Genomic DNA, 16387 nt, shown 5'->3' with positions numbered 1-16387 from the left:
GACATGTTTTTGAGGGGCTAGGTTTCCTGTCAAGCCAGAGCCTCATGAATGAAAAACTACACATTGTATCCAGCTGGTGAAAAGGCCATTTTATTTTGCTTATACCTGCTCCTCCTGAAATGGACAGACTTCTATTCACCCTTCAAAGCCCTACACCAAATGCTCCTGCTCTGGGAAGTCTTCCTCCACCTCCTTCAGTTAGAACTAATCTCTTTCCTCCTGCTCTCTCAGCACCTTGTTTCCTTGCGTCTGAGTTATGGAACAAGGTGGGGTGGGAGGAACATTCTAAGGTTTGAGCTATCCAGGAGAGGGACAGGCTGCTTTGAAAGGAGGGAGCTCCCCATCAGTGGGAGTAATCAAGAAGTGGTATGATCAGTTCGTTTTTCACTGGAGTTTCTGAATGGCCAGACCGCATGGTTCCTGAGGGTGGTCTCAGCTGTGATCTGAGCATGAGTGCTGCCCTGTAGATAGCTGGTACCTGGCGGCCAGCAGCAATGACCAGTGTCAGCCCCCATCAGTTCCAAAGTCACCCAGACCAAATGGAGCAAAATGGGTGTGGGCCTGCGGGACCCGAGTTGTGGGAGTTTCCTGGGGAGTGGAAGGCAGGAGGAGCGGGCCTCGTCCTGAGTCAAGGTTCTGGCTCTGTGGGGCATTCTGGGGTTGCCTGCAGCCACGGCCACAGGGGTGGGGGGGGGGAAGTGCAAATTAAGTCGCCCTTGCAAGTCAAGGGGCCATCTCACTGCCTCCGCTCTGAGTGATTCCGTGTTCCCTAGAATGGCCCAGACTCTATGTCACCTACTGCCAATTTCCGGGTGCCCCACAAGCAACGGTACCTTGAAGAAGATGTAATCGTCCTGCATGGTTAGGGAGCTGTGGTCAATCGGGCCGGCGAAGGGCGCCATCAGTGCCTGATCGGAGCAGTTGTGGATCTGGCAGGTGACGTAGCGGAACCCTGCAGGGGACAAGAGCCAGCCCGGCTGCATGACCTCTCCAGTGCTGAGTCCAGTGGCAGGGAGGGGCAGGCTGCCAGACCACCGGATGCCGAGTGGATTGCGGCACCCTCTGCGTGCTGGCCGCAGCACTGTGGTGGGTTCGTTGGTGGGTTGGAATTTCAGGGGACCCTGTGGTCACACCTGCAGCTGCGTGGGGCGGCTCTGTGCCATCCCTCTACTGCCATGAGCACTTTGATCCTCAGGAAGCTACAGGGGGTCCAACCTTACAGGTGAGCAGCTGAGGCTGAGGGAAGAGGTGAGGCCCTTGTCTAAAGCATGGCCGTACGCCCACCGCCAGCTTTTCCTAAGGAGGGGCTGACGGGAGCAGACAGACCGACAGTGAGGGACCCAGGGAAGAGCTGAGGGTGCGGAAATGGGAAAGGGACCCGAGAGCAGCTGCTGCCCACAGAGCGCTCGCCCATGCAGTCTGGTGCTAGGTGCTGTGTGTACGGACCCATTTCACAGTTGCAGGGACTGAGGTGCAGGGAGGTGGGGAAGCTTGTCCCGGCTCACGTGGCTGGCACAGGGCTGGCTGGGAGCTGAGCCAGTGTTTCTGTCCCAGCAGGATTTTTAATCTACCATCCACAACACTCGTCCTCTCTGGGGATGCATTCCTTGTTCTTGTCAGCTCCCACGCTAAGTGTGAACCAGCCGAGGTTTCCACTCCAAGAGAAACCGCGGGACGAGGCTCACGGTCCCGGGTGTCTGGAGGAGTTGCGGTCAGAGCCATGAGTGGTGATACCCCCTCCACTCTGTCCCTCCCCGCAGCACGGGGGTCCCACGGCTCGTACAATGGCCGGTTGCATCTGCTGTACCCCAACAGGCAGGGGCGGGGCTTTCTTGTTCAGCTCTGAGTCCCCAGCAGGGCATGAAGCCCCCGCCCCACCGAGGAGCAAGCCATGGGAGGACACGTCACCGTCGAGCACTCAGCAAGTGCTGGGGGTGGGGCCAGGGAGCGGGAAACACTCAATGTTCAGGGCCCAGAACAAATCGTCTCTTAATAGACTTTTCCACTGGAGCGGAGCTCCCTGACTTCAAATTATCTCCAGCTGGAAAACAAGCACCTTTAAAATTACGCCACACTGGAACACGGCGAGGTCAGCTGTGCAGAGCCAGCGGCCCTGGAAGAACCACTGAACATGGTGCACCGGCTGCGGGGCGAGGACCCCAGGGCACACTGGGCTGCTCCCCCTCCCGGCTTACCTCCTCCGAGGTCCTGGACCTCCATGTGGACCAGGTCAGGGTCAGCGTCCACCCCAGACACGGCCCTGGAAAGGAATGGGGTCAGGCTGGGGTGGGAATGGGGTCCCCAGCCCCGAGTGTGGAGCCCGCGTCGTGTGCTGCACCCCACGTAGCCACACGGCCTCTGGGTTCTAAGGACAGTCGCTCTGTGGGTCGGAGGGAGCGGGATTTCTGCCTGGCAGGGCGTGGAGTTTGCTGGGCCTTCCTGTCTTCTCTATAGAAGATGTTCTCCTTTACAAAAGACTTTCACACGAGTTGTGTGTGTTTTGTTTTGTCTTCTTTTTTTTTTTATGATCAAAATGATGTTAAGAGGCAGAAGCAGGCCTGGGAATATCCCCCTCATTTTGCAAAGTAGGAAACTGAGGCTCAGAGGAGCAACGCCACTGCCCCCAGGGTGCAGAGCTGTAGGTGGCAGAGCCAGGCCTCCCCCAGGTCCCTCTCCCTGCCCGGTGGCTCCTGGAATGCCACCCATCAAAGGGTGCCCTGCGGAAGGTGCGGCTCTCGGCCCCCGGCCCCAGTCCAGCTGTTGTTCAGGGCTCAGGCAGCGGCTGGAACAGTGGGGACTGGCCGCCGATGGCGCACTCAAGGAGGCCCGAGGAGGCGGCGGTGGGAGGGACCTGCTAGGGTCGCAGGTCCATGGGCCGTGTCCTCCAGGGCAGCAGGGGCGGGCCAACTGCTTTCGCTCTGAACCCCAGCGCCGCCCAACACAGGGCCTGGCACCCAGGAGGTGACATGCAGAGTTTTCAACGGAAAGGAAACTTGGCAGTGGTGGTCCCGTGTTTCCCACTTTTTACTGTCATGTGTCAACTGGACTGTCGTTTGCTCTACAATGTCGACTTCCTTTAAAACCTCTATTTACTCAGGCTTCTCCTGAGTGTCATGCCTGGATCTGCTGAGCTGATTCTATTTGTGGTGAAAATAGTCGTGCCGATATGACCATTAAAAGCCACCCAGTGAACCAACCCCTTGCCTGGACACGACTCTGACCAAGAGCAAAGTGAGGGTGAGGATGTGGAGGTCACTTCCCAAGGTCACTCAGCACCAGGACAGGCCTGCTGTCCTCCCTGCAGTGTCCCCCCGGCGTCCTGACATGAGCTGTCCCATCACTGACAGCCCCCTGGCCCGAATCCGCCCCTTTCAATTCTCAACTCGCCTCGCAATGGGCTTGACACCAGGGTCCCCTGGGCTACACCTTGTTTGGGGACAGGTGGCCCCCGCGGACAGGAGAAATCCAGGAGGGGGTCTGCGTGCCGTGGCCCCCGGCCCGGTGGTAGAGCGGGTGGGATCCCCGCAGCACGCTGACGTGTAAGCCGTGGGCTTCAGCCCCCGTCACTCTGACCTGCCGCAGAGTCTCGATTGCAAGGTGAAGTGTTGATTTCGGCTTTTGTGAATAGACCATTTGTAAGCTCTGTGGAAGGAGGTCTCCTGCCTGACATTTTTCTCTCTTTTCTGGACAAAGACGGGCATTGTTCCCTTTACCAGGAAACAATGTGTTCTCTCGGGAACAATGTGTTCTCTCGAGAACACAAGTGAAGAGCGAATGCTGCTGTCTGCACAGCCTGTGCCCAGGGCACGCGTGGCCCGAGGGACGCCAGGCCCCATCCACACCGTCTCACTGATGGATCCTCAGCTGGCAGATGGAGTTTCAGTCTGACAATCCGTCCTCTGTAGGGAGGGGTGACCACATCAGCCTGTTCACTCACCCACCCGTTCACTCAGCCAGTCACTCAGCACTCTGTCCGCTCCCTCCCTCCCTCCATACTTCATCCACTCACCACTTCCATTCCCGCACTCTGTCACTCCCCCGTCAGAGCACCTCCCACAGGGATTTCCCGACATGCTCAGGCCTTGGAAAGGGCAAGGGAGCAGTGCCGGCCTGAGGCCTGGCCCCCACCCAGAGACGCTGGCGCCCGGGTCGGGAAGCCCAGAGACACTGCATTTATAGCAGTTAGAGCCTGGCTGCCTGCAGGGCAGTGTTGCCCCCTGCACCTGCCTGTCCATCAGGTTCCCTGAAGGTGGTATTTGGGGACGGCCCCGGGCCTGGCTCCAAACACTAGTTAGAAGTAGCAGTCACATGAGACGACCCACGGGAAAGCAGATCTCTGGGAAGAGCCAAGTGCTCTGGGAGCGTGAGGAATGGATTTTTATCTCTTGGATACTAAGGGCAGTTCTGATTCGCTCACTGTCACCACGACCACGCCTGTGGGCATGGCCTACCCCCTCAGAGGTCCTGCCCCTTGGCCCACACTGGGCAGCCCTGCAGCTGCAAGAAGAGGAAGGCTGAGGCTTCCCTGGGTGAGCTCAGCTTGAGTGGAGAAGCAACACAGAAACCAGCCAGACTGCCTGGCCAACAGCATGGCCACTGGCCACAGGCAGAGGCGGCCACGGCCGGGGGCTGCTGCTTCTGGGCAGTGTGACCCAAGACAAGGGTCCTAGCCAATCTGAGCCTCAGTTTCTCCCTCTGTAACACAAGGGGTGACAATCAGGGGCTTCTGTGTGGATTCTACAGAGGAGGATTTAAACCCTCAGGCTGGTTTGTGCCTGGCAGGTGGTCAGCTTCTGGGGGGCCATAGTTGTGATTTTGTTCCGGGGCCACTGAGACACTAATGAGGAGGGCAGTGGACAGAACTCCCTGGGGGCCGGGAACACAGGGGGTCCCCACCGCAGGGGCCCCTTACGGAGCTCACTTGTTGTTTGGCTCCTCAAAAACAGTCACGAGTCCCAGTGTCAGACAGAACAGGGGGCTTGGGCAATTCCTGATGCTCGTTCAGGACAAAGAGCCGCTTGGAAATGCTGTCAAAGCGGCATCGTTCACCACATACAACAGGGCCCGTCGCCGCTGTCACCACATTCCAGGAGAGACGGGGCCCAGGGGCCGCTGTGATTCTCTCCCGAACAACTCAGAGCAATTTGAGAAAATAGGGGCAGAATTTGATTTGCTTGAGTTAATAAGATGTTTGAATTAGTGCCAATTTACCTTTCAGTATCTGCAGGCGGGTGGGAGAGGTCTCCTGGGAGCCTGGACGGGGATGGAGCTGGGACTGGACCCCACAAGGCCGAGCTCCCAGCTCCGCCATTTCCCCAGCCGCGTGGCTCCGAACCCCCACCTCCTGGCACCCCTCCCCACCTCTGTGAGCCCTTGGGGCCAGCAGTTGCCACCAGTGACAAGGCCGGTGATTGGTGGCGGCAATCCGGTTTCTGAGGAAGGAACCGGCCCCCTGTGGACAGACGCGTGGAAAGAAGGCCATCTCTTGTCCCCACAGCAAAAGGCCTGCAGCCCAGGAGCCAGCATTCCAGAGAGGAGACAAAGGCTCCCTGCAGCCTTGTGCCCTTCAGTCAGGAAAGGTGGGGGGTTGCTGCACAAAGGAGGGGTGTGTGTGTGTGTGTGTGTGTGTGTGTGTGTGTGTGTGTGTGTACATATAAGAAAGAGCAATTGAGGAGAAAGAACGCCACGTAGCTGCACGTATCTCCAAAGGCAGGTAATAGGAGGCTGGATGGCACGTGGCTGGTGGCAGGAATGTGGGCTCTGAGCAGGCCCTGCCCCCGACCTTGACCCCGACCTCGACCTTGACAAGTACTTGTCCTCCATGGGCCTCATTCTCTCATCAAACAAGAGTTTCCTGAGCACCAGTTTCCTCGTTGGCACAGAGAGACCCCAATACGGCTCCAAGAGCTCGTGGAGCGGCTCCCAGGAGAACACAAGCGAGAAGCCAGTGCTGCTGTCTGCACAGCCTGTGCCCAGGGTACGTGTGGCCCGAGGGATGCTAGGCCCCCGGGTCTGCACCAGGAAGAGCCCTCTGGAGACCCCCCTGGGGTGAGGAGGTACAGGGCGGGCACAGAGCAGGAAGGGAGCCCAGAGCAGGAAGGGAGCCTCAACCCTTGCGGCTGAGGCTCCCTTTCCAGGTGCCCTCACCAGAACACGTGGTCTTTGGTCACTCGCTCCTGCAGAAGTGTCCACTTTTTCCCCAGGTCAGATGACACGTAGAGCTGGAGGGAAGAAAGAAGAGAAAGGAAAGTTTGGTCAGGATGTGAGAAATGAGCCTCTCGCGAGAGACGGTGAGGTCCCCTCCACGATGAAAGCGTCTCGTCCAGCCCTGGCTGGGGCAGGCCCTGAGCTCATCTGGGGGGACAGACCAAGCCCCATGAGGCTGAAGGTCGGGTGTGGGGGCTCCACAAAGAGCCATTCCTGCCCCCAGGCCAGCTGGTAGGAGCCGAGAGAAGAGGTTGTCCAGGGAAAAGCCAGGCAGGCCTCCCAGTTTTGTTTCCTACTTCTCTGTGGGAGCCGGTTCTGCTCAGGGCACACACCCTCCTTCTCACCTGTCTGTCACCAAGTCTAGCCCGGGCCCACGGCTGCTGGGTGCGCTGAGTGAGTGAGCAAATGTGACTCTAGGGCAGGGGCTGCCAAACTTTTCTACAAAGCACCAGGTAGGCAATACTTTCGGCTTTTCAGGCCACACTGTCTTTGTGATAGCCACTCATCTCTGCCTTTGGAGCCAGAAAGCTGCCAGAGACAGCACGTAACAAATGGGCGTGGCTGCGTGCCAATAAAACTTTATTCACAAAAGCAGGTGGCGGGCCATTGTCTGCTGACACCTGCTCTAGGGCACATGCTCAGAAATCATCACCTTTCATATTAATTTAAAAAGGGCTTTTTGGAAAGTTTTCATCCCTTAGAACGTAAGCTCCAGGGAGGGCCTGGAACTCATCTATCTTATTAAGCAGGTGCATTCGTTCCTGGTATGTATGCAGGCGATGCTCAATAAATATCTGTGAATTGAGCAACTGGTTGTACTGAATTTTCATTAGGGCCCCAATGGGAAAGCCTGGTAGCAGCTGTGGCCTTTCATGGAGCCAGGCACTGAGCTAAGAGCTTATTAAAAGCTACTTTATTTAACACACACACACACACACACACACACACACACACACACACACACCCATAAGATAGGTAATTTCTCCCCTTTACAGATGGAAGAACTGAAACTCAGACAGGTTAAGTAAGTTGCTCAAGGTCACGCAGTGTTTGCTTACAGCAGCAAGTCCCATCTTGTAGACCCGAGCGTAATGTGCTGATGGCTGAGGAGTCCCCCCAGGGAGGACGACCCATCCCCTCTAGTCTTTTCTCTGGGTCATCTGAGCGACCAGGCCAGGGCCTGGTCCACCTCGTACCTCAATTTACCCATCTGCAAATCAGGAGAGCACGGCTCATATTCTCAGGCAATAAGTGAATAAAAAATGAGTCTGTAGCCATCAGCGTTTGGGAGCCAGGTAATAAACCCTCCGCATTAATGGAGGCATTATCCCGGCCATCACGGGAGGCACTTGCATTTATGACGCCTGCCCTGGAACTTTATGAAGCCTCCCCAATATGTTCTCATGGGAGGTCATTTTATAATGCATCATCAATTGCTGCCGAAATACGACGTTTCTGCATAATAAAAGACAAACACCGGCAAATAAATAAGAATAAACACACCAGGGACATCCCAGTTACTGCAGCTGAAACCTGCACAGTGACGTCCTGTAGGAGGGCTGATTGCCTGTCGATTGCTTGTCTAAGAAAGGAGGGGAGGCTCCGTAGCGGGACACACAGACTCTCTGACATAAACAGTCAGGAGTCAGAGCAGGGAGAAGCCAAGGTAAAGGACGAGCGTGCTGTCAGGGGAATGCGAATTCCCAGGAGTGCAAGCCAGGGCTTCCTACGATTATCAGAGGCACCGCGATTCAGCCCTGGCTTTCAGTGCACGTCGGGTGCAGTGGTTGGGACGCAGAAGCCCTCCCTCCCTCCCGCCCCACAGGGCGCCTCGTACTGCAGAGGCTGCAAAGCTGAGATCCAGCCTTGCTTAGACTCCTCTTGCAGCTAGAGCTCTGGGTCAGATGGGTGCACTCGTGCGAGGTCTGCAGGATGGAAGTGACACCGAGACGCGTTCCTGGTGCCTCTGGCCATTTTTGCTGGCCAGCACGGGAGACGTGCTCTGGCATCCATCCTCCCGCGTGGGAGGGTGGAGGGACGGTGATGGTGGAGGCAGCAGCTGGACTCTGCACTCGTGTCCAACGCCTGGTTTGCAGACGTTGCCAGGCAGTGTGGCAATGTAACAGTGGCAAGTGCAGAGGCCCAGGTCTCAGCACAGCCGTGTGCTCTTGACCTTGGTAAGTGGTTCCTCACCTTCCTGACAGGCAGAGGAAGAAGACCCCCAGGTGGGAGAGCTCCTGGGAGGCTTCTGGGAGGATCCTTGCAAGTCCGGCCTGAAGCCCCCTCCTCCAGCACCCCAAGACTTTAGAGAGCACCCAGTCCCGTGGGAAGGGACTGCCTGACTCTCACTTCCTTTTGATCCCAGGAACCTAATGGGGTTTGCTGAGCCTTGAGAGAGAAACCACTGCATTTATGCTCTCACTGTCCAGGCTCTAAATAAGGTCACTTCAGAGTACGCCAAATGATAATGACACAGTAAAGGAGGGAACTGAAAGTAGGGGACAGGGCAATCTGAAGGTGGGTAGATACTCTGCTGGAGGAAGGGGCAGGTATCTGGGAGGAAAACAGGGCATTTGATTTTGTATAAATCTGCAAGTCCTGTGAGTGGAATATTCATGCCGAACCCTGCTGACTCTGGGTTTGGCATGTGACTTGCTCTGGCCAATGGAGTGAGGGGATGTGATGTATTCCCAGTGAAAGCAGACACGCTCCAGGGGCTTGTGTGGTGTCCTCTGCCCCCCAGAGCCTCTGCCCTCCACCATAAGAGTAGCATGTCCCCAGGTAACCAGGTAACCCCAGGTAACCAGGTTGCAGGATAAGAGACTACGGAGACCTGAGCCCGACCAGTCGCCAGGAGCCCTATCTTGTCAGCCCCAGAAGAATCTGGCGGGACCCCAGCCAACCCCCAGACCCAGCAGGAACAAGAAGTAATGCTTGTCACTGTGCACCACAGGCAGGGCCTGTGTGTCACTCAGTGTCACGGGAGCAGAGACCTGCCTGGTACCCCAGGTCTGCCAGAACCTAAGGCAGCATTGCTCCAAAGCCACCCTGCCTCTTGGGGGTTAGGGAGCCCTGAAAAAACTACAGTCCTATTGTTGTTGTTACTAATTTCCTCAAAGTCCTCGTTCCTTTTACAACCATAACTCAGTCTTTTTTCTCTCCCTTTTCTTTCCTACAATCACAGAAAAGAACCAAGGAAAAGAACTGAGATTTCAGCTCCATTAATTTTCCAGGGTGCCATAAATTAAGGAGCAATTGCGATGAAGTCAATTTCTGCAGGAAAATAAGTCCCTGTGATTGTGCTTTGGTCTAATTACATGGAAGGCGAAGCAGCGCTATTAATACCCAGAAGCACACGCTGTCCCAACGGAAGGTGCCGGGAGCAGAGAGGCAGCCTCTGAGGCCAGAGAAATTCGGGGATGCCCGTCAGGAGGACCAGACCTTGGCGAGGAGCCCAGGTTCTGTCGTAAGCCATGGCTCGGCCACCCAGGGGTCTCCATTCGGAGGGTCGTGACCTGCGTGATTGCTACTGACAGAAATTCATCATTCATTTCTTCATTCATTCACCCAACTGCCATCCATCCATTTACTCCATCCATCCATCCATCCACCACCCATCCATCCAACAAATATTTTCAGTCAGGAACTTGAGATAAAATGGTGAAAACAACCAGGCATAGCCTCTGCCCTGAAGAAGCTTACTCCAAGCGTGTGTTTAGGGTGCAGGCAATCAACAAATAATAGCACAAATACATAATTACACATTGTGATCGGTCCGGGAAAGAGGTGCTGGAATCTGGAAGAGTGTGGAGCAGTGGGGCCCCAGCAGGCCTGGGGGTGCAGAGAAAGCCTCCTGAAATGGACAGCTTCCATCTGCGTCCAGGTCCAGGCCCTGCACCTTCTCTGCCCTGAAGGCTGGCTGTGTAGACGGCATCCACAGGCTCTTCCCCTGTGGCTTCTGCTGGGATTTGGCCCACGGGAGGCACTGGGAGAAGACTGGAGGGCAGGGGAGACAGGCTGGGGGGATGAGTCCTGTTCACCAACGGCCCGGCCGCCGTCTGGGAGGGCCTGAGCTGCTTGGTCCACGGCCGGCCGCCTCTGGGTGCCTATCGAGGGGCCACGCCTCCCACTGGGCTTGAGGGCAGGCTGAAAACAGCCCTAAAAGAGCCACGACCTAGACCCTGGAACCTGTGAATGGGACCTGACAGGGCAAAAGACTTCGCAGATGTGATTCAGTGAAGATCTTTAGATGGGAAGGTTGTCCTGGAGTATCCGGGTGGGGCAGAGGGACATCACCCGCTACACACACACACACACACACACACACTCACATGTGCGCACATGCAAACACTCACACGCGTATGCAGTCACGCACACATGTATGTGCACACACAGTCACACACATATGTGCATACACACACATGTGCACGCACACACACAGTCACACACAGGTGTGTGCAGTCACGGGTACATGCAGTCACATGTGCGCACACATGTATGCGCACGTGCGCACACAATCATGCACACATAGTCACACACACATATGTGCACACACACGCACACACACATATGTGCACGCACACCACCATGTGAAGACGAGCAGAGAGAGAGGTGACAACGCTGCTGTTGAGAGCGGAGTGATTCCTTCGCAAGCCCAGAATGCCAGAAACCAGAGGACGCAAGAGGGAGGCTTCTCCAGGCTCCAGAGGAAGCGCCGCCCTGCGCACCTGGATTTTGGCCCGGAGAAACGGGTTTTGGACTTCTGGCCTTCAGAACTTGAGAGAATTAACTTCTACGGGTGTAAACTGTGGAGTCTGTGGCCCTGGGGTACAGTGGCTGCAGGAAGGCCTGCCACTTCTCCTTCCCACCCCCATGGCGCTCTGCCTCCTCAGCCCTCAGGACCGGGGGTGGGGACACTCTCCCACCCCACGCCGGCCCTGGAAAGAGCCCTCCACCACTAGGGTCTCCTGGGTACCCCATGAAGGTGCCCTTGGGCTCCTGGGGGCTGGTACACACAGCCCCACAGGAGGGGACGCCGACTTGGGACCTGAAGGCCAATTCACTGTTCTTGGTGGAAGATGGTTCCAGGCTGAGGGAAAGGCCCGTGAGCTGGTGTGGGAGGGTGTGTGGAATGTTCCAGAAGTGGAAGAAGGCCTCGGTGGCTGGCAAGCAGAGGGGAGCGGAGTGGAACAATCCTAATAATTGTCTGCTATGTATAGATCTCGCCTCACATGCTTTAAGTGCCCCCTCACCTCCTGTCCACTCAGATGTCACACAGCGGGTGCTCCTGATGGCTGACACCCAGCCACACGGGCCTCAAGCAGAGGAGATGGTGGGGTCCGGCACCCCCAGCCCTGGGGCTCCTCTCGGCCAGCCCAGGGCTTCTGAGTCCCCCACGATGGAAAACATCACCCAAGGAGCAGCAAAGCCATGCTCTGTGCCCACTCCCCCCGCCCGGCACCCATCTCCTTGGCCGGCGCCCGCCCCCCCATTTGGCACCCGCAACCCCCCACCCGGCGCCTGCCCCCACCCGCTCACCTTGCTCTCCTTGCTGTAAGCCAGGACTTTGTCCTCCTCCCTGGGGTGGAAAATCAGTGTCTCCACAGAAAAGGGGATGAGTTGCTTCTGGAAGGTGGTACCCTCGTCTGTGCTGAGGAACAGGCTGTCGTCCCGGTCGCCCAGCGACGAGCTCACGAGGATGATCTGAAACACAAAGCCGGGGACGTGAGAGGCGCACGCTGGGACTCCAAACAACCGAGGTCCAGCTCCAAGTCTGTGCGGCCTCAGGCAAGCTGACTTACCATCTGTGCCTCAGTTTCCTGTCTGCAAAGCAGCGGAAAGAGCCTGGCGCCTGAAACCGAGCGAGCCCGCAGTGAAAGTCTAGTAGGAGCGTGCCCAGGCTGTCATTAGACCTCTAGGAGGCCATTCTCATTAGGCTGTGAGGCCTCAGCTTGGCAGGGGGGGAAACTGAGGCACAGGAGGGGAAGCAAACTGCCGAGGTCACACGCTAGGTAGAACGGCGCCAAAGTCTGGGTCTGAGCAGGACTCCTGGGCCCCACGCTGGGCCACCCCTCCAGGGTGAGTCCACGCAGGACAGGGTGTTCCCGCTGGGCCTGGTGCCAGCGAGTGGGGCGGGGGTGGGACTAGCCTGGGGGTGGGGAGCACTGGGCACGGCTTTCCTGAAGGAGGGTGTGAGCCAGTGAGGTGCCTTCTGCATGGGTGGACACCCCACTGTGATGGCAATTCCTCTAGAAGACAATTCAGCCCACTGCGCATAAATTGATAAGCTGCACAAAACTCCTGCCTTTACGTGAACAAATGGTAACCCGCTACCTTCTTTCTTTCCAGGAAAACCTTAATGAGCTCCCCAGGTACATTAATTAGTCTCCTTGAGCATAAACCCCTTCTTTCCCTAGCAAACCAAGGTGCTGAAGGAGATGGATGTGGCATTCACGGAGCCTGGTTCCTGGGTGACTTTGCCCCTGGAGGGTGGCAAGGATATCCCTGCAGATGTTCCTGGAGGTGTGGTTTATACACAGGAACATTGGGAGGAGGGGCTGAGGAATGGTTAGCGGAGCCCAGGATCCCACCATAATGTTTACAGAGAATGATTAACTACAAGGGAGCATGTATGCTCATGGAAAAAGCAGGGTACAAAATTATAAGCAAGTATAATTTCTGTACCTTTCACATCGACACAATTATGAGGAAGTCTATTATAATTTTGTCAATGGTAAGTGTATAAAAGTAAGTATAATTTGCCAGTGGAAAATGCACAGAAATAAGAATGAAAGGATTATTATGCAGCCATAAAAAAATAAAATAAAATCTTGCCATTTGTAACAACATGGATGGACCTTGAGGGCATTACCTAATGAGTAAGTCAGACACAGAAAGACAAATACCATATGATCTCACTTATATGTGGAATCCTAAAAAAAGAAAGAAGGAAAGCCAAACTCATAGATACAGACAACAGAATGGTGGTTGCCAAGCTGGGGCTGAGGGTGGGTGAAATGGGTGACGGGGGTCAAAAAGATAAAACACAGAAGTCCTGGGATGTGATGACCCGCGTGGTGACTAGTTAATTATCCCGCGTTGTGTATTTGAAAGTTACTAAGAGAGTAGATCTTGAAACATCTCATCACAAGAAAAAAATTTTTGTAACTACGGGAGGTCACAGATACTAGAACTAGACTTACTGTGGTGATCATTTTGCAACATATACACATATCGAATCATTATGTTGAACCCCTGAAAGTAATACAATGTTGCATGTCCACAATACATCAATTTTAAAAAAAGAATGGAGGGAAACACAGTGGGGGGCGTGACTAGTGGTTGGTTTTAAGTGGTGGGGTTAGAAAGAATTTATTCTTTTTATTTTAAATAAACTTTTATTTTGGAGTAGTTTTAAATTTACAGAAAAGTTGCGAAGAGAGTTTGCGGCCACCCCACTCCCAGTTCCCCATTATTAGCATTTTCTGTTGGTGTGACACACTTGTCACAACTAAGGAACCGCTGTGGCACACTGGTGTCATCGGAACTCCACACCTTGTTCCGATTTCACCAGTTTTCCCACTAATGTCATCTTCTGTCCCCGGACCCCATCCAGGACACCACGTTTAGTTGTCACGTCTCTTAGGCCCCTCTGGGCTGTGATGACAGTTTCTCACGCCTTGTTTCCCATGACCGTGACAGTTTTGAGCAGTCCTGGTCTGTGTGGAAGGTCTCCATTGTGCGGAAGGTCCCTCAATTTCCATCTGTCTGATGTTTTTCTCCTGGAGATACTGGGGTTACGGGTTTCCGGGAGGAGGAGCAAGAGCGGGAGTGCCATCCTCATGGCAGCATATCCGGCCACACATACTGTCCCTGTGACCTGTCACTGGTCACATGACCCTTGCTGGCCGGGTTGTCTGCTCAGGGTTCCTTACTGTTCAGGCCCTCTCTTCCCCCTTCCACGTTGTCCCTTTGGAAGGAAGTTGCTGAGCACAGCGCAGCCCTGAGGAACGGGGGTCGGCTCCCCTCTTCGTCTCCCCGTTTGTTTACTTAGTCTATCATTTATTTATATCACCATGAACTCATGAATATGTATTTTATACTTTGAGCTGTAAGTCAATACTATGTTGTTATTTTGTTGCCCGCATTGCTCCAGCTCTGGCTGTTGGGAGCTCTCTGGGGCTCCCTGGTCTTCCCTGACATAACCCCATCGTCCTGTCCTGCTGCTTCTAAATGTCAACACTGTACCTGGCTTTCCTGCATAAACAGGGAAACGTGACAGGCCATCAAGGCTTCTGACACATCTCGCTGGATATAGCAGGGTTCACTCACCATCCACGCCATGCTCTGAGGCCACGCTCTGCGCCCCGCCCCAGGCCAGCGACCGCACACTGTCAGCGCCGTTCGGCCAGGGAAGCCCACGTTTCCCTCATTAAAGCACTTTTCTCATGATGCATTTTTCAGGCTGTTCAGACGAGGCAGTTACTATTTACCTCCCCCGTCAAACTGTCCAGGAGCACAGTACAGTGACTTAATTCCTCCTTTGTGCCTCTAGCAGCTGGCTCAGGCAGGACGGGGGGTGGTGAGTTAATCCATGCCTGACGGCTACGTGCATGCATGCATGCATGCATGAATGAATGAATGAATGAATGAATGAACAGCTCCATCTCAGCTTGTGACTCTTAAGGGAATTGTTTGCTTTTCTCCTTTGGGAGGAAAGCACTGCCAGAGTTGTTTAAGTAGCCTAGAGAGCAGAAGTCATTAAAACAAAAAATCTCATTCACTTATTCCTCTTCACTGCTCAACGTATCACACATCCATGAAGGCCCATTCATTCATTCATTCATTCATTCATTTATTCTTCCAGAGTTGCTAAAACCACAGGGTCAAGCCAGGATTTAGGTAGACACAGGGCTTTGTGGGGAAAATAGCATTCAGGTTTAGGGCCAGCCTGAGGACAAGAAGAGGGCTTCCGGAGGAGGTGACACCCAGATGAGCCTTGAAGAATGGATGGAAATTTGACTCGCAGGCTCAGAGCGGATGTTTCGGGCAGAGGACAGCATGACCAGGGCACACAGGCCGCGTCCTGCTTCAGCCTCACGCTCCCATCCCTCAGGGTCCGTCATCAGCCACTTCAAACTCCTGCTGTATTTCTCTAGTTCGCGGAGACCGTTCCCATCTGACAGACTTTGCATGCATGGTTCCCTCTGGCTGGAATGTGCAGCGGAACCAACATCCCTCCCACCTCACCACTGGTAATTCAGAATCAGGTTTTAAAAGTCCAAAATGACACAAAATCCATGTGTGATGAAATTAAAATAGCTTCTTTCAAACTTTCTGAGCCCCAAATTCTGAACAACTTCAACAAATCTGAATGTTTTTCACTTATTTTTGCATCCCTGCTTTGCAGGGCCCCCAGCTTGTGTTTAGCCTGTTTGTATGGTGCTTATGTGCTTGTCAAACACCTCCTTACGCCATTCCAACGGTCACCTCCTCCAGGAAGCCCTCCGTGATACATATCCTCCCACAGAGTTATTCTAATTCCTCCCCAGCTCTTGCCCACTCCCCAGCTCTTGAAGCAGGTTGTCATTCATTTGGTCCAGCCCAAATTCCCTCACGTTCTCTTTGTGAGTCTGTCTTTCCCTCCAGGCCGGGAGGCTTTGCAGCCTGGCAGGGTTTATGCACTCTTCACTGCCATGTCCCCAGGCCGGCGCACAGGGCCTGGTACGGAGCAGGTGCTGTCTCCCAATAAAGTCTCCCGGGTTTTAGTGATCTTCCCACAAAGAGTAAGCACTCTGGGTACAGAGGAGCCTCTCCATCACAGCCTTCGGTTGGGGCCAAAGCCCTACCGATTGTGGCACCTAGAGAGGAGAAAAAAGAATCCAGGCAGTGACTGTGGCCAGGGGCCCAGCTATCTGGATTGGGGGCTATTTTTGGCCTCAGCGTGAGACGAGGGAGCCAGGAGAGATGGAGGAAGAAAGCAGTGCTGACAAAGAAAGGAATACTGGAGCAAAAAAAACAAATCAATTAGCACCGCACTGAGCGGAGGCTGGCAGATTGTTCTTCCAAATTGGGAACCAGACTATTTTAAATGGTGTATTTTTGCTGCTTACTATTCGGGGGGGAACATGTGGTACCTGTGGTAGGTGCTGGGGGCCCACGAGGCCGGGTGTTTGGAAAT

The 16387-nt window shown here is 54.8% G+C and overlaps 1 protein-coding gene across 2 annotated transcripts in view; it reads right to left on the bottom strand.

Annotated features, from left to right (window-relative positions):
* The window catches only part of SORCS2 (sortilin related VPS10 domain containing receptor 2), a 392162-nt gene that overhangs the window by 54562 nt on the left and 321213 nt on the right, over window positions 1–16387 (bottom strand). For both annotated transcript variants that reach the window (XM_033106450.1, XM_033106451.1), the window contains exons 4-7: window positions 11746–11910; window positions 6148–6221; window positions 2196–2260; window positions 834–952 (exon numbers count right to left, since the gene is read on the bottom strand). In XM_033106450.1, the coding sequence (XP_032962341.1) occupies window positions 834–952; window positions 2196–2260; window positions 6148–6221; window positions 11746–11910 (423 nt within the window). The remainder of the gene's footprint in view (window positions 1–833; window positions 953–2195; window positions 2261–6147; window positions 6222–11745; window positions 11911–16387) is intronic.

This window comes from Rhinolophus ferrumequinum, chromosome 5, assembly GCF_004115265.2.
Source record: "Rhinolophus ferrumequinum isolate MPI-CBG mRhiFer1 chromosome 5, mRhiFer1_v1.p, whole genome shotgun sequence".
Lineage (NCBI taxonomy): Eukaryota > Metazoa > Chordata > Mammalia > Chiroptera > Rhinolophidae > Rhinolophus > Rhinolophus ferrumequinum.
This window is presented reverse-complemented; position numbering and strand designations above follow the sequence as displayed.